Source organism: Macaca mulatta, chromosome 16, assembly GCF_049350105.2.
Source record: "Macaca mulatta isolate MMU2019108-1 chromosome 16, T2T-MMU8v2.0, whole genome shotgun sequence".
Taxonomy (NCBI): Eukaryota; Metazoa; Chordata; class Mammalia; order Primates; family Cercopithecidae; genus Macaca; species Macaca mulatta.
Genome location: NC_133421.1, coordinates 11,517,265 through 11,535,532, shown reverse-complemented (window position 1 = coordinate 11,535,532; position 18,268 = coordinate 11,517,265). Strand labels below are relative to the sequence as shown.

At 46.3% G+C, this 18,268-nt stretch overlaps 1 protein-coding gene and 1 long non-coding RNA gene across 12 annotated transcripts in view; both read left to right on the top strand.

The window, feature by feature from the left end:
- The window catches only part of GAS7 (growth arrest specific 7), a 289,491-nt gene that overhangs the window by 176,644 nt on the left and 94,579 nt on the right, over positions 1 to 18,268 (top strand). For 10 of the 11 annotated variants that reach the window (XM_028836013.2, XM_028836014.2, XM_028836015.2 and 7 more), the window contains exon 2: positions 4,724 to 4,844. In XM_028836013.2, coding sequence (XP_028691846.1) covers positions 4,724 to 4,844 — 121 coding nt within the window. Of the gene's footprint in view, positions 1 to 4,174; positions 4,419 to 4,723; positions 4,845 to 18,268 lie in introns of those variants that run through there. The other variant, XM_077970365.1, reaches the window with a different exon arrangement.
- Positions 11,849 to 14,432, top strand: LOC144335327 (uncharacterized). Its single transcript, XR_013406102.1, has 2 exons — positions 11,849 to 11,980; positions 12,864 to 14,432. It is a non-coding gene; the product is annotated as an uncharacterized LOC144335327 (long non-coding RNA).

Sequence of the window (18,268 nt, the reverse complement as noted above, 5' to 3'; positions counted from 1 at the left end):
CGAGGGACGGTCCCTTCTCGAGGAAGAGGCCGCGTTTTATCATTCCCACAAAGACACCCTGTGTATTGGGTAAAGAATTTCTGAGTTAGAGAAAACTTCCTTCATTTCCCCCACCCCCACTCCTGCTACCTCCGATCTTGTTCCTTCCAGGTGGGGTCTGTCCCCAACCCCCTGGGCCCATGTCACCTCTGCTTCTAGTTCAGTTCCCACGGGAAAGCGCTGACAGAATTGAAGGGAAAAAGCCACAGGACTAAGGAAGAGAAGGGAAGGATTTAACTTGGAAGGAAACTAATTAGAAGAATAAGATTGAGAGAGACCTTAATTATTGGGTGGTTACGCACACTGTATCCTCTGGATGCCTGGGGGCCGGCTGCTTCTGCCCCTCCGTGGCCGTGAAGGGTGAGATAATGCTGGTGCCACTGGACCTTAAGTGAGGACTTGAAGGTAGGGAGGTCTAACTTCTGCCTTCAACACACTTGTAAAAATTTTTTTATTTTTTTATTTTTTCTTTATTTTTTCTTTATTTTTGAAACAGTCTCACTCTGTCACCCAGGCTGGAGTGCAGTGGCACGATCTCGGCTCACAGCAACCTCCGCTTCATGGGTTCAAGTGATTTTCCTGCCTCAGCCTCCCGAGTAGCTGGGATTATAGGCACCCGCCACCACGCCCAACTAATTTTTGTATTTTTAGTAGAGACAGGGTTTCACCAGGTTGGCCAGGCTGGTCTTGAACTCCTGACCTCAGGTGATCCACCTGCCTTGGCCTCCCAAAGTGTTGGGATTACAGGCGTGAGCCACTGTGCCCAGCCAAAAAAAAATTTTTGTTTAATTGTGGTACAGTACACATGACAAAATATTTATCATCAGTGATAGTTATGCATTCATGATATTGTGCAACCTTTCCCACGATCCAGTTCCGGAACATTGTCATTACCCCAAAGGGAAAACCTGTACCCATCCTCCGCTCCCCAGGCCCCTGGAAAGGACGAATCTGTTTCTGTCCCTATGGCTCTGCCCATTCTGGGCATTTCATATGAATGAAATCAAAGAAGACGTGGTCTTTTGTGTCTGGCTTCTTCCACTTAGCATGATGTGTTCAAGGTTTATCCGTGTTGTAGCATGTATCACGGCTCCATTTTTTAAAATTTCTGAATAATACTCTTTTGTATGTCTATACTACACTATCCATCTATGGATGGAGATTTGAGTTTTTTCCACTTTTTGGCCATTATGAATGACATTGCTATGAGCATCCATGGACCAGTTTTTGTTTGACTGCTTGTTTCTAGGTTTTTGGGTCTGTACCTGGTTGTCTCCCTGTCTTTTGACTCGTGACTTTTTAAAAGTCAGCCATCAGGAGGAACTTCTTTCTAAGAGAAGAGAAAGGTGATGGGACTGTGGCTGCCTCGGGAGATGGAGGCAGAGTGTGGCCCTGCAGGAGGGAGATGTGGAGACCACCTTCGCCACATCAGCCACGTTAGGAGATGGGCCTGGTGGCCCCAGTCCCCTCCTCCTCCCTTCTTTCAGCATCTCATGGCCCTTCATGGCTCAGTATCAGGGTGCCTCCCACCCTCTGTAAGGTCCTGAATTTACAGAATGGAGGAGACCTCCTTGGTCATCAGTGACTTGCGGAGAAGGGACGGCATCATTATTGCTCTTTCATGGGTGGGACACTGAGGGTCACGGGCTGGGTCCACTGGCTTTCCAGCCCCTGTAAGGAGTGGTCTCCTTACTGCCCAGCCGTCTCACCAGAACGCACTGGCTAGTTCTCAAGCTGTTAACCTCCCCAGCAGGTGTTTGCCTTCCAAGGAGGGTAGTATTGGAAACAGAAACCTCAGAGAAGTGACTGTTGATGGTGACATTTCAGACAGAGGGATGGTGAGGCGAGGGTGGAGGTCGGTATCGCCGTAGACAGAGACTGTGTGAAGCCCTTCCAGCGGAAACCCCCATTCATTGCGCATCCCTCAGGATGCCTAGGTGCCGGGTTGTTTATTGTTACCCTCTCCAGTGTCTTCCGCAACTGGGCTCATATTATCACCCTTCGTTTCACAGATTCGAGAATAGCCTGGTGAGTCAGTAGCCTGTGGTCACATGGCTGTCAAGTGGTCCAGGCAGGATTGGCACTGAAGGCTGTTTGAGCCTCAGGGCTGTTTTCACTGTGCCTATGGGTTCCCGTCTCTGCACCCCTTTTCTGGCCCTGTCAGTGTTTGATCCTTCCCATTTCCTCCCAGGTTATTTGGGTAAGCACCCATGTGGCTTTCCCACATTTGATTGAAGGAGAAACTAGAATATTTCACTCAAGGAGAGGACACCTGGCGTCTTGCCCCTCTGGTTCTAGAATCTCTTTCATCAAACCCTCATGCCTGTCGTTGTATTTTTTTGTTCTTTGATTTGAGACAGGGTCTCACTCTGTCACCCAGGCCGGAGTGCAGTGGTGGGATCACAGCTCACTGCAACAACCTCCTAGGCTCAGGCGATCCTTCCACCTCAGCCTCCTAAGTAGCTGGGACCACTGGCATATGCTACCACACCCGGCTGATTTTAAAAATTATTTGCAGATGGAGTCTTCCTGTGTTGCCCAGGCTGGTCTCAAACTCCTGGGCTCAAGCCATTCTTCCACCTTGGCCTCCCAAAGTGCTACGATTATGAGTGTGAGTCATTGCACCCGGCCCTAACCCTCATTTTTAATCCCCTGGCCCCCCCGCCCATGCCGACTTTATTTCCAATCCTGTTGGACAGAGCGTGCATCTCCTGTGCATGGCATACTTCTCTCTTTCAACATGCACACGTGCACACGCACACACACACACACGCGCACGCACCTTGTTATAATAATCCTATTTGTCTTGCATGTATTTTGGCCATCCTCCAATCCTGGAGAGGCCGCAGCAGTGTGGAGGCCCAGGTAAACCTGCCCAGATGTGGGCTTATGCTTCCTGGACGTGCTGGTGAGACAGCAACCTGGGACCCTGGTGGGATGCCACACCGTGTTGAGCCTGGCTGCTGTCCACCTCCCTGTCTCCTGCTTTCTTAGAAGACAGTCTTCCATACAGAATCAAATGGGCGCTGCAGGTTAGCAGGTGTAGGAGACGGAGCGTCTGGGGCATAGGGGAAAGCTTTTAATTAAGTTGTGAAAATTCATTATGAAATTTACACCACAGCTACGCAGAAGGGAGGCTGTGTTTACTCAAAGTCACCCAGCAGCTCAGATTTACTCGTTCCCTCCGATGACATGCAGGGCACCACGGGAAGCCACGGCACGTGGTTTTGCAACCTTCACAAAGCATGAGAGCAGCCTGGGAGCTGTGTGTCTCTGCCGCTCTCTTTCATTCTGTTACCTTGTTTCCCTAAGCGGGGGTCACCAGGGACCACCACTATGGGCGCAGCTGAGGGATACTGAGGACATTTGGGAACCGATTACCTTTACTGTTTGTGAATAGCCCCTGGCTTTGCTAAGAAATTCATGGCTACTCTCTTCATGTGGCTAGAATTCTGATTTTAATCAATTAACTTCAAAAGGCATAGCAATCTTATGAGCTAATTTGGACTCTCTGTCCTAATTTTAAAATGTTCTTTAGCTAACAACTTTGGTTTCGGTGTGTATGGGAGAAAATTTAGGTGGAACAGATAGGTAGAAAAGAGAATGTAATAATTGCCTGTAATCCCAGCACCCAGGGATCATGGCTGTTTGTTTTATTTTTCTTTGTTTTGAGATGGAGTCTTGCTCTGTCGCCCAGGCTGGAGTGCAGTGGTGCGATCTCTGCTCACTGCAACCTCCACCTGCTAGGTTCAAGCAATTCTCCTGCCTCAGCCTCCAGAACAGCTAGAACTACAGGCACGCCCCGCCACGCCTGGCTCATTGTTTGTATTTTTAGTAGAGATGGAGTTTCACTATGTTGCCCAGGCTGGTCGCGAACTCCTGAGCTTAGACAATCCGCCCACCTTGGCCTCCCAAAGTGCTGGAATTACAGTCGTGAGCCGCTGCGCCCAGCCATGGCTGTTTTTTTTAGTATGTGTCTACTCGATATCTAGTTTCTTTATATGTCGGTTACATTTTTCTCTGATATGTTTTTTAACGAAAAGTAACTCTATACATGGTTGAAAGAATTAAACCTCACATAAGTGCATACAATGGGAAGTCAGCATCTTTTCTGTCTCCGAGTCCTAGTTCTTTTTGCCAGAGTGATCTGGACCCTTGGCGAGAGAAGCTCCATCCAGCTCTTCATGGATTCTCAGCATTATTATAGAATGTTTTGCATCTCGCTGTGGGATGACTTGCATTAATTACTTCTGCTAGGCTTGCAAAGCAAGCCTGGGGCCTTGTCTGCTGCTGTGCTTTGTGGTCTGGGAATTTCAGACTTCAGATTTCACAGTGGGAGCTGGTGGAGTGAGAGGGCCCTTTTGCAAGCCCAGCACCCTGTGAGTGATTTTCTAGGGGGCCGTGGAGAAAGTCCAGCTCCATTAGCTGAATGGCATTTTTCTCTCTGCTCCCAGAGGAGCTGTCCCCTGTGCAGGGGCTCTGAAAGCTCGGGTGCTTCTCATCGCTCATGCTCATGCAACCCCTGAGATCACGTGCATGCTGCCTCTGACCTCAGGGGTTTGTGGGCCACAGACTTCCCAATGTCAAGCTACTCTAGGGTGAATTCATCAGCCTCTGCCTTCCTGGTTTAAAAACGCTTACAAAAATGCCAAATGGGTGTGATCTTCTCTTTCTCCTCCAACAGAAGCCTGGAATGGTCCCCCCACCGCCAGGAGAAGAAAGCCAGACGGTCATCCTTCCACCTGGCTGGCAAAGCTACCTGTCACCTCAGGGCCGGCGGTACTATGTCAACACGACCACCAATGGTGAGTGCCGCTTGGGGGAGCATCCTGCACCGACCCCCTGGCGTTCTGGCTCTCTAGAGGGGCAGGTTTTTTCACCCTTCTTCACCTCTCTGTTTGGGGGCTTTGTCTTCTTAAGTCTATGCTCAGGGTCTGCAGGGTCTTACTCCTCCCACTGTGCTGGGTGGTAGGGGTGCACATCTGGGGGTGTAGTTCTGGGAGTATCTTGGAAAGAAGGCTGCCCTTCATGGTTTGAGTCTTCCTTGGACCCTCACGTCCTCCCTGGGTATCTGCGTTAAACCCAACCTCTTCGTCTGGGGCTGTGTTTTCTCAAAGGTATCTCAAAAGGTTCTGTGGTCAAAAGGGTCTGTGGTCAACAGCTGGTTTGAATAAAATGAATGAGGCAAAGCCACTGCATGATCTCTTGGAATTTGGAAGGTTTGAATGATCTTGAAGCTTCAAAACGGGGATTGCAAATGTGAGGTTTCCCTAATTTCGCTACAACATCATCTTTTTCCTTAAGTATCTCACTGGCTGGTGTTTCTCCGGATGTTGTTTGGGAAATGCTGGGGGTACTTAGGGGTTATTTATTCCATCAAATAGTACAGTTTCCACGTGCTTTTCTGAGTTGAATAGGACCACACCTCAATGCCGCCAATCATTAGAGACCACCCGGGACTTCAAATGACCCCAGGATCCCCAGAAGTTGGCTGTAGATGGTCTGTAAAAGGGAGTGCACCGCGTGGCAGGTTCTATAACAAGGCAAACAGAGGGCACTATTGCAGCCTGTGGTCTTGGGCAGGGCAGGACAGGGCAAACCAGCTAAACAGAACTGTGTCTTGACCTCCATGACTCCCCAAAGAAATTACCATGAGAGGCCAGGCGCGGTGGCTCACGCCTGTAATCCCAGCACTTTGGGAGGCCGAGGTGGGCGGATCACTAGGTCAGGAGATCGAGACCATCCTGGCTCACACAGTGAAACCCTGTCTCTACTAAACATACAAAAAATAAGCCGGGCGTGGTGGTGGGCGCCTGTAGTCCCAGCTACTCTGGAGGCCGAGGCAGGAGAATGGCATGAACCCAGGAGGCGGAGCTTACAGTGAGCCGAGATCACACCACTGCACTCCAGCCTGGGCAACAGAGCGAGACTCCGTCTCAAGGGAAAAAAAAAAAGAAATTACCATGAAAGAACTGAGAGGATTTAAACCAACAAAGTTAGATTTAGTGGGGATCATAGACATGCGTGCCGAGGCAGAAGACGAAACTCCTACCCAAATCCACCTGCTGGCTCAGCTTTGGCCTCTCACTCCTCTGTGCCCACCTGACTACATGACCACCCCTTCCCACCTGCGGGTATCGTTACTACAGCTGATGATTATCAGCCTGCACCAGGATGGGGGGGGGTCCTAGTGACAGGGGAGCCAGCTACTGTTTAGCAGAGACACAAAGAGGGCAGTTGGTTTATTCGTATCCCCTGGCAACCTGACCTTCTGCAGGCTCAAGAGGCGTGGTCTAGTGGAAGAGGTAATGAAGTTTCTAGGAAAAGGGAAGTAGGACTATTTCTGACCGTTCTAATCTTCCACTTCCTCAAAACAAACACATGAACAGCTTTGCACTGTTACCGAAGACTTGAAGTTTCAGAGAAGAGTGTGTCTATGTATACAAAACACAGAATTTGGACCGTAGGACCATGAGATCATCAGTTATTTGGGACAACATTGGATCCAGATTTTTGGAATGTCAGGTTGCCAGGGGATATGAATCATTTGGATCCATTATTGTCTCAACTAACCTACTCTATTGCAAAGGGGCATGGGGGAAAATGGCTTTCTGAATGTCAGCATCTTTATCTTTTTTTAAGTTAGAGAATAGTTTATTTTCAGGGTAAAAAATTCAGTACGAACAAAAGGATTTGAAATAAAAAATAATCCCTGGTCTCACCTTTTAAACATATGTACATTTATTCTTTTAAAGTAATTTGGAAAACATTGTCTATGTTGTCCTTTATATTACTTTGACAGTGTATGTGGACATCTTTCTATACTTCGTACATTTCAGTCTAACTCATTCTTTTAAACAGCGGTGTAGTAATCCATTGCGTGGGTATGCTATTAATTTCACCAGCATTCTATTAATGGATGTTTAAGTCACATGTATATCAATAGACAGTGTCTGGCAGCTTTTTTTCTGGGACTCAGAATTTAGCAGATGCCACTGGTGAGAGCTTTCTTATGGGTCCTGGGATATAGTGATCCCATGGAGACTCCAGGCCTGGGGTCAGTGAACTTTTTCTGTAAAGGGCCACGTAGCCAGTAGTTAGGCTTTGAGGGTCATGTGGTCTCCGTCCCAGCCACTCAGCTCTACTGTCGCACCGTGAAAGCAGCCCTGGATGATAGGTAAACAAATGAGTGTAGCTGTGTTCCAATAAAACTTTATGGATCCCAAAATAGGAATTTCAAATAACTTGTGTGTGTTATAAAATATCATTGTTTCGGCCGGGTGTAGTGGCTCACGCCTGTAATCCCAGCACTTTGGGAGGCCGAGGCGGGTGGATCATTTGAGGTCAGGAGTTCCAGACCAGTCTGGCCAACATGGTGAAACCCCGTCTCTACTAAAAATATCAAAATTTTCTGGGTGTGGTGGTGCTCGCCTGTAGTCCCAGCCACCCGAGAGGCTGAGGCAGGGGAACTGTTTGAACCCGGGAGGTAGAGGTTGCAGTGAGCCAAGATCACGCCATTGCACTCCAGCCTGGGCAACAAGAGCAATACTCTGTCTCAAGAAAACAAAAAAAAAAAAATGTAAAAGATGATTTTCGTTGGCAAGTTCACTGGGCCATATGATAGTTGGTTTGACTAGATAGTCCCCTGGGCCACAGCTGCTGGTCCCTGCTTCAGGCTGTCTGTTGGCTCGACGAGGACTTGCCCTATTTGCCTTTGCTCTGTTTATTTATTTATTTAGACAGAATCGCACTCTGTTGCCCAGGCTAGAGTACAGTGGCACGATCATGGCTCACTGCGACCTCAACCTCCTGCACTCAAGCACTCCTCCTATCTCTGCCCCCTGAGTAGCTGGGATTACAGGCATGTGTCATCACGCCAGGCTGATTTTTTTGTTTTTTATTTATTTGCAACAGGGTCTCACTCTGTTGCCCAGGCTGGAGTGCGGTGGCACGGTCGTGGCTCACTGCAGCCTCAACTTCCTGGGCTTAAGTGACCCTCCCACCGCAGCCTCCTGAGTAGCTGGGATTACAGGCACGTGCCACCACCCCTGGCTTTTTGTAGAGATGAAGTTTTGCCATGTTGCCCAGGCTGGTCTTGAATTCTTGGCCTCAAATAATCTACTGATCTACTGGCCTTGACCTTCTAAAATGTTGGGATTACAGGCATGAGCCACTGTGCCTAAAAGCAGTTTGTTTTTTTTTTTGTTTTTGTTTTTGTTTTGTAGTAGAGACAGCGTTTCAGTATGTTGCCTAGGCTGATCCCAAACTTCTGACTTCTGCCTCTGCTTCCCAAAGTGCTGAGATTATAGGCATGAGCTATTGTGCTCGACTCTCTTCTTCTCTTTTATGCTAAAAATAATCCCAGCACCTACCTTGGTCTTACATTCTAGATATATTATGCCAGTTTTTATTCATTACTTGTCTAACTCTTTTTTTGAAGCAGTCTTGCTCTGTCGCCCAGGCTGGAGTACAGTGGCATGATCTCGGCTCACTGCAAGCTCCGCCTCCCGGGTTCGCGCCATTCTCCTGCCTCAGCCTCCCAAGTGTCTGGAACTACAGATGCCTGCCACCACGCCTGGCTATTTTTTTTTTTTTTTTTTTTTTTGTATTTTTAGTAGAGACGGGGTTTCACCGTGTTAGCCAGAATGGTCTCCATCTCCTGACCTCGTGATCCGCCCACCACAGCCTCCCAAAGTGCTGGGATTATAGGTGCAAGCCACCACACGCGGCCTTAACTCATTGTTTATCTGTTTGATTGAATCATTCGTTCAACACATAGTTTGAGCCTCAGATATATATACCAGGCAGAGGGAGTCTTGGGATACTGGGGATTTAATAAGAACAAAGTCTGTTGTCAAAGTGTTTATCTTCTTATAGAATTTCAGTGAAAACCTATCTGATTCAATCAGGAAAGGGTTGTGAAGCAGGAATCCAGGGTGTTTTAAGAGCATGTCACAGAGAGACCCTAGGGAATCAGGGAGGCTTCCTGGAGGAGGAAGCTGCAGGATAGGAAGGGTATGGAAGGGGTCGGGGATGGGGAGTGTCTTACTGGTGGCAAAGAGTCAGCTGTGTTTGTAGGGATCACGCAGCCCTTGAACATCATATTAATAATTCTGCTCGATAGTCTAAGGGAGAAGGAAAGCAGCTATCTTTCTGATTCTCCTCTGGAATCATTTCTTAGACTTGTTTTATTTGGCTGTAGAGATGTTTTAAATATTTTTTAATCTGCCTGCCTTTCTGCAGGAAGGCATCTATGAGAATAGCCACTCAAGTTTATCTTACCTCCTGACTCTTGGAGGCACCTGAGCTTGTGCCTCCTCACTGCTGGGCCAGCTGCATCTGCCTCTCTGCCTGGCCCCTTGCTTAAGCATATTTGCTCTGTCTCTCTCCAGGTGGCATTTCATCCACACGCCGGCCCAGGGCCCAGAAAGTGTGGTCCTGGTTCTAAGCAGGCCATTCTTCTCTTCCTCTTTGTCTGTCTACCTTTCTTCCAGACACTTCTAATCTTTCTCTCTTAATCCCTAATCTCTTCTTTTCCAGAGGGTGCCTGGGGATAATAGGTGATCTGTCCCCATTTTTATACCTATAACCGGTTGAAAGTCTAATTTACATTTGTATTACCTTGCCTTGGCTAATCTGCTTGTTTTCTTTCTTTCTTTTTTTTTTTTCCCCCTCCTTTTCTTGTTTTGAGAGTCTTGTTCTGTCGCCAGGCTGGAGTGCAGTGGCGCAATCTTGGCTCACTGCAACCTCCAACTCCCTGGTTCAAGCGATTCTCCTGCCTCAGCCTCCCAAGTAGCTGGGATTACAGGCACGCGCCACCACGCCCAGCTAATTTTCGTATTTTTAGTAGAGACGGGGTTTCACCATGTTGGCCAGGATGGTCTCAATTTCCTGACCTCATGATCTGCCCCCCTCAGCCTCCCAAAGTGTTAGGATTACAGGCGTGAGCCACCACGCCTGGCTGGCTAATCTGCTTATTTTCACATCCATTTAGGATTTTGTGGATGAGGTTGTCACAGTGCTAACCACTGAGCCAAGCTCTGGGGATCCAAAATCAAATTAGATGCTGTCTCTAATCTCAGAAGCTGCAGTTCTAACAGGGCCAGAGACACATATAAACCTAGAAGCGTTACAATTATTTGTGCGGAAATGTGGGGGCTCGAGGAAGGGAGTAGTCAACTTTATCTGAGTATCAACCAAGTCTTTGCAGGGCGGGAGGGGGCAGCCTTGACTCAGGCATTCCAAGCCAAGGTTACGGCATGAGTAAAGACCAGGCAGCGAGAGAGAAACAGCGGATGTGTTTGGCATTGGTTAAGGAACAAAGAGGTGAGAGAGAGAGTCAGGGGCCTTGAGGCATTTTGAGGAGTCAGGTCTTTATCCTGTAGGCAGCGGGAATCCATGGGAAATTTCCAGGCGATGGCGTGACATGATCAGAATATTGTGGCAAGGTTGCTTGTGCGGCAGAGCAAAGGCTTTAAGGCCAGTAAGCATGGAAGCTGACGGACTAAATGAGAGGAGAAATAATGAGGTCAAACACCAATTCTACAGCAGTGGCTGGAGAGGAGGAGGTGGAATCTGTCAGACAGGATATGGCAGGTCAGGGACTGGGACTGCCTAGAAGTGTCTGGAAGAAAGGTAGACAGACAAAGAGGAAGAGAAGATTTGTCTGGGTTTTCTGCCTTGTGTGATGGGACCGTACAGTGAGTATAGGGTATTCAAAGGAGGAACAGGTTAGGAAGAAAGAAAATGAGTTCGTGCTGAGTGTGTGGTTCCCTGGTGTGCGTTCAGGGAGAGGTGGCTGGCGTTTAGATAGCTGCAGTGTGACTTAGAGGACTTCTGAGCTGGAGATGGGAACTTGGGGACCCATGTGGGTACACGGCCTGGCATGCAGAGAGTAGAATGGAGTTTGCCGCTCCTTGCCCCGTTGGCCCGGCCACTGTTGATCAGTGACCAACCTGCCCAGCCACACAGCGTGGCCCAGGATTTGCGTTTCATCAGCAGAGAGGTGAAGTGATGAAAATGTAGATCACCCAGGGCCTTGCAGCACGTGTTTAAGGCAGCAGCCAAGGAGACTTTGAAGGAATTGTCAGAGATCCGAGGAATCCAGGAGAAGGTAATGCCATAAAAGGCAAGGGAGAAAAGATTGTCAGGCAGGGCAAGTCAGAGACAGACTGAAATATAGTTCAGGTTTATGATAAGAGTGATGTTTTAAATCACTGGGGAAAGCGCGGATTATTTAGTAAACGGCGTTGGGCCAGATGGCTAACAGGAAGTTTCAGTGGTTAATGCAGTAATGCTGTTGCTTTCATGTAAACTCGCCAACGCCATCAGAGCATGCTCCGTGGACTTTGGAAGTGCCCGTCTTTCTTGTGGCTCTCTGGAAATTTCATTATGCACAGTGGCCTTCAGTTCAGCCCCAGGAACTCCCGGGGTTTTGGTATCAGGAAATCGCTTGTCTTGCACTGTCCAGGGAAGCTCTCCATTCCCACCAAAAGTTGACTGCATTGCTGATGGTTTGGGTTGTATTTAGTGCATGGATAGTGAGCTATTATCAATAGCCTACCCCATCCAGGGACCTCAGCTAGTGCTAAGGAGACTGTCTTAGTCTGTGCAGGCTGCAGTAACAAAATACCATAGACTGGATGACTTATAAACAATGGAAATTTACTGATCACAGTTCAGGAGGATGGGAAGTCCAGGATCAAGGTGCTGGCCGATGTGGTGTCGGGCGTGGGCCTGCTTTCTGGTTCATAAGGACAGCTGCATTCTCACGTGGTGGAAAGGACAGACAAACTCCCCTGGGTTTCTCTTTTTTTTTTTTTTTTTTTTTTTGAGACGGAGTCTTGGTCTGTCGCCCAGGCTGGAGTGCAGTGGTGCGATCTCGGCTCACTGCAAGCTCCGCCTCCCTGGTTCACGCCGTTCTCCTGCCTCAGCCTCCTGAGTAGCTGGGACTACAGGCGCCCGCCACCACGCCCGGCTAATTTTTTGTATTTTTAGTAGAGACGGGGTTTTACCGTGTTAGCCAAGATGGTCTCGATCTCCTGACCTCATGATCCGCCCATCTTGGCCTCCCAAAATGCTGGGATTACAGGCGTGAGCCACCGCGCCCGTCCTGGGTTTCTCTTTTAATGGCACTAAGTCCATGATGGTAGAGCCTGCACGACTTAGTCACCTCCTAAAAGCGCTGCCTCTTCATACTGTCACATGGGGAATTAGGTTTCAACACGTGAATTTGGAGGGGACACAAACATTCAGACCATGGCAGGGACCTCTTACTTATACAACAACAAATAATTTTTTTTCGAGATACAGCACAACATTTTTTGTTCCATTTATAATTGAAAGGTTGGCCGGGTGTGGTGGCTCTCACCTGTAATCCAGCACTTGGGGAGGCTGAGGTGGGTGGATCACTTGAGCCCAAGAGCTCGAGACCAGCCTGGGGACCATGGTGAAACCCCATCTCTATTAAAAATACAAAAATTAGCTGGGCGTGATGGTGCACACCTGTAGTCCCAGCTCTTTGTGAGGCTGAAGTGGAAGGATCACTTGAGCCCAGGACGCGGAGGTTGCAATGAACCGAAATCGCACCATTGCTTTCCAGCCTGGGTGACAGAGCAAGACCCTGTCTCAAATAAATAAATTAAATAAAAATATAATTGGTGCCGGGTGCAGTGGCTCACGCCTGTAATCCCAGCACTTGGGGAGACCGAGGTGGGTGGATCACGAGGTCAGGAGATCGAGACCATCCTGGTTAACCCGGTGAAACCCTGTCTCTACTAAAATACAAAAAAAAATTAGCTGGGCATGGTGGTGGGCGCCTGTAGTCCCAGCTACTCAGGAGGCTGAGGCAGAAGAATGGCGTGAACCCGGGAGGCAGAGCTTGCAGCCAGCTAAGATTGCACCACTGCACTCCAGCCTGGGGAACAGAGCAAGACTCCGTCTTAAAATATATACACACACACACACACACACACATGTGTGTGTATATATAATGTGTATATATGTATACATGTGTGTATATAATGTATATATGTATATATATGTGTGTATGTGTATATATGTGTTGTGTATATATACGTGTGTGTATATATGTGTATATATAGGTATATATATGTGTGAGTGTGTGTGTGTATATATATGTAATTGGAAGGCCAGGCATGCATGCTTCCTCACTTAATATAGCCATAGGTATAGGTATTCAGGCCCTCTCTTTGGAGAGATGCTGGCCTTTTAGATATTGTTTAGGATACATTTTAGCATTTGGACCTTAGGGGTATTTGAAGCTAGTATAGATGACCGAGATTAGTTTAGTTTAATGTATTAGTCAAGATTTTACTTCTTATTTATTAATCTTTGTATACTCTACATCCAGGAGTTTTATCTACGTTGTTCATTGTTTAAAGAAAGAGTACCATTTGAGATGGTATCTTAACCCTTTCTCCCCCAATATAAAGCAGAGCCTGATACCAGGATTGAGCGTTAACACCTTATTTAGGAGGTATTGGTACAGAGTGGTGAGGGTAGGTGTGCAAGGGAAGGAAAGCCAAAGAACATGCCAAGTGATGCTGGCTGGTGTTTGACAATGAAATGCAGAGTCCCAGCAGGTCACTTAGTGGATATGTTCACTTCTGGAAGGGCTGCAAAGAGGAACCATGCGCTGGAGTAGTCCCCAGGAAAGCAAAGATGTTTTATCTGCTCACCTCCCTCTTGTCTCCTATTTTACACTGGCCAAGCCCCTCCCCTTGCACAGCGGTTTCCCTACACATTTGGGTTGTGCCATCTGACTCCTACCAACCTTTCAGAAAGCCAGATTCCACCATCCAGAGTGATGCTTTATCTAAGCCCAAGGCAGTGGTCAGCAGAGCATGAGCGAGGTACCAAGTAAAATAGAAGGTGGCTGTTGATGGAACTATGAAGAGTCCAATATCTGTGTCCCTAGACACTCTCCTAGAACTGAGTGCTGCGGTGAACATCTGTCTCCACTCTCAGACCTTCAGAACTTGATCTTTCCTAAAAGTGGGTTGCAGAGGCCAGTGATTTGACTTCATAATCATCCTAGGAGGAAGCTTCTAAATCCTCTAACGCAGGGGTTGGCACACTGTGGCCCATGGGCCAAATTCAACTCACAGCTGTTTTTATAAATGAAGCTTTCTTTATTGGAACACAGCCATGCCCTTTTGTTTACATACTGTCTATGGCTGGTTTTGCACTGAGATTGTAGAACTGAGTACAGGCTGTCTCCAACTTAAAATGGTTGGACTTAACGATTTTTTGACTTGGTGCGAAAAGTGATACTCATTCGCTAGAAACTGTACTTCAGTTCAATATTCAGTCAATTACAAGAGACATACAATACTACAAAATAGGCTTTATATTAAATGATTTTGCCCAACTGTACGCTAACGGAAGTGTTCTGAGCACGTGTAAGGTAGGTGAAGTTAAGCTGTGGTATTCAGTAGTTTAGCTGTAATACGTGCATTTTTGACATACAGTATTTGCAAGTTACAATGGGTTTCTCAGTATATATCCCTGTCATAAGTTGAGGAGTATCTGTAGTTGCAGCAGAGACCACGTGGCTCACAAAGTGAAAATATTTACTCTCTGACCCTTACCAGAAAAAGTTCACAATATCTGGTTTAAGAAATAGAACCTATTTGTTTTACACATACGGAAATGAAGTCCCTACGTGGTAAAGGGACTTGATACAGGTGATCTGGTTATTTATAAGCCAAGCTGTGACCAGACCGCCCAGTCTTCTAATCTTTTCATTTTTGCCTCAGTATTTGGAAGAATGGGCATGGGTGACAGTGACTTAAGTTGAAATGAGAATAACTGAGTTTGTGGATTAGTAGACAAAGAAAAATAATCAGAAATAACAATTTTTAAGGGAAATCTATGCATCTTATTAAAGCATGAACCCAGATCCAGGAGAGTTAAAAATTGTTTTTAAGCTTTTTTTTTTTTGAGATGGAGTCTCTCTGTCATCCAGGCTGGAGTGCCATGGCAAAATCGACCTCCCGGACTCAAGTAATCCTCCCACATTAGCCTTCCAAGTAACTGGGACCATGGGCATATGCCACTATGCCAGACTACTGAAAAAAAAAAAGTGTTTTTGTTTTTGTTTTTTTTTGGAGAAGGGGTCTTGCTATATTGCCCAGGTTGGTTTTGAAGTCTGGGCTCAAGCAATCCTCCTGTCTTGGCCTCCCAAAATGTTGGCATTACAGGCATGAGCATCACACCCAGCCTTTTAAGCTCTTTTGATGAAGAATCTATGTCTGTAAATGTGTTATTATGTTTGTGAGCAAAGCTTGGAGGACTAAACCAGGATTTGAGCTTTTGGATTCCTTTGCCAAATAGTAATTTTCTTGATTTCTTGCTTTAATTTTTCTTTAAATGATTGGATTCCCATTTAACTTTATTATGCCAGGAACTAATGTGAGTTTCTGGATAAGTTTTCCAGTAGAACACGTTTAACTTTTCTTTGTTACAAATAATCGGATCATTTTCGAACTCCCCAAATAGAACGAACGGCCCTGATAATTCCATGTTAATAAAAGTTACTCTGAGAAGGTTCTATACCCAAAAACATCCGTCTATTTTCTTCTGTCCATCTGTGTTGAGCAAATGTGAGACTAAAAAGATGTGCATGTGGCACATTTGGTTGATTAAATTAGGGTTGTGTGCATGTGCATGTGCGCGTGTGTCTGTGTGAGAGAGACAGCCAGCCTAATTTATATAAAGACTAATTTTGGCTCCATTATTTTTCTTTAATGGATTCTTAGTGGAAGGCTGTGAGAGCTTAAAGCTTCCTATTAATCCACTTCTGTGTGGGTTTTGTTTTCTCTTCTAGGATATCTGTTCTAATGTGTAACGTTTAGGAAAAACTTAACGTGCGTAACACACCCCTCATTTTTCACCAGTGTTGAAGGCCAATCATCTCTCATTTGTGGCAAATGCCAAGTGGCTTCGAGTCAGTCACACTGCTGGTATGAAGTTGAAGACCCACACAAGTAAAAAGACAAAAGAGACAGATTTTGTTATTTGCTGTATTCTAGGAAGCTGAGTTACTTTGCAAGACTGTTTATTGGAAAACAGTGTGAGGGCGTTCCTCACTGTTAGGTGGAGTCACTGATGAGCAGCACGTGGTTCAGATATGGAAGTGGAACAAAAATAAATGTGTAGAATAGGATCCAGAAATCTTCTAGAATATTCAGTGACCCAGAATATTCCACTCCTAGCTGTATACCCAAGAAAATTGGAGACACATGCCCACACAAAAACCTGTGCGTGCATGTTCAGAGCAGCGTTATTTATTATGACCAGCAGCAACCCAAATGCCCATCAGCTGATGAATAGATAAACAAAATGTGGTTTTATCCATACGATGGAATATTATTCAGCCATAAAAAGGAATGAAGGTACTGGCTGATACATGCTACAACGTGGATGAACCTTGAAAACATCACAGTAAGTCAAAGAAGCTAGACACAAAAAGCCATGTGCCATATGATTCTGTTTATGTGAAATGCCTAGAATAGAGAAATCCACAGAAAATCACCCTGGTGGTTGCCTGGGGCTGGAGTTAATGGAGAGTGACTACTGATGGATACAAGGTTTCTTTTTGAGACAATAAAAATGTTCTAAAATTAGGTAGTGGTGCAGGTTATACAACTCTGTGACTATTCCAAAAACCATTATATTATATGCTTTTAGAGGGTGAATATAATGATATGTGAATTACATTGAAATAAAAGTGTCATTACAAACAGGCATGTGTGGGCATGGTGGGCGTTTATGACTTTCTTGGCATCCTTTAGAAAGTGTTTTTTTTTTTTTTTTTTTTTTTTTTTTTTTTTCTGAGACAGAGTCTTGCTCTGTCGCCCAGACTGGAGTGCAGTGGTGTGATCTCAGCTCATTGCAAGCTCCGCCTCCAGCGTTCACACCATTCTCCTGCCTCAGCGTCCCGAGTACCTGAGACTACAGGTGCCTGCCACCACACCCGGCTAATTTTTTGTATTTTTAGTAGAGACGGGGTTTCACCGAGTTAGCCAGGATGGTCTCGATCTCCTGACCTCGTGATCCGCCCGCCTCGGCCTCCCAAAGTGTTGGGATTACAGGCGTGAGCCACCACGCCCGGCCTTTTTAGGCTGGAGTGCAATGGCGCCGTCTCAGCTCACTGCAACCTCTGCCTCCTGGGTTCTAAGGGATTTCTCCTGTCTCAACCTCCCGAGTAGCTGGGATTACAGGTGCCAGCCACCACACGCGACTAATTTTGTATTTTTAGTAGGGACAGATTTCACCATGTTGGCCAGGCTGCTTTCAAACTCCTGACCTCAGATGATCCACCAGCCTCAGCCTCTCAAAGTGCTGGGATTACAGGTGTGAGCTACCATGCCCCGCCTAAAAACCATTCTTTTAGACGTCTTGGTTAGGGAGTCTTCCTGCCTGATTGTTAAACTTTGGTGGGTGTCGGAAACACCTCAGAAATTGAGTTTGTTTAAAAAACAAAACAATACGTAGAATCTACCACTGACCTTCAGAATCTATTTGGAAAGAGAAAAGTGTCTACTTGATATTTTTCCAAGTTTTCTAACAGTCACCACCTATTTTTTACTTGCAAGGACACTTTATAATAATACAATGGTGGAGGCATAGTCGAATATTATCAAGCTGAAGAACAAACTTTAATCCAATTTCCTCTTGCAGAAATTGAATGAGAAAACACAGTTTCTTTAAACAGGTAAACATGCATCGTAGCCCCAAAGTTAAAGGCCCTATAACCATAAACAATGGTAGAATCTCATGGTGGAGCTATTGAAGACAAATAACTCAATTTTATGGAGACAAGACTTAGAATGAGTATACAGTTGCCAAGAAAGGCTCTTCACCTGGCCGGTGTTATATTCTTAAGTGTCGCCAGCATGGCTGACTTGTGTATATTTTCCAGCCTTTATTCCTATCTGTGTAAGAGGATGTAATGGCAGGTCTTAAAATTTCAAAGCTTTAGGGTCAATAGCTCAAACATTGTTTGGATCTCAGTATTTTTACTATTAAAAGAAATATGCATGCACTCTGCTTTCAACTTTGTTTCTAGCCGAGGCTAAGTCAAAGAATTTGGGGCTTGTACTGTTTTCATTTGTACATTCTGCTTAGCACCCTGGCATCCGAACAAGATGAAAAGCATCCCTGCCTTCGAGGAACCTAGGAGGTTTGGAGGAGCTGTAAAATT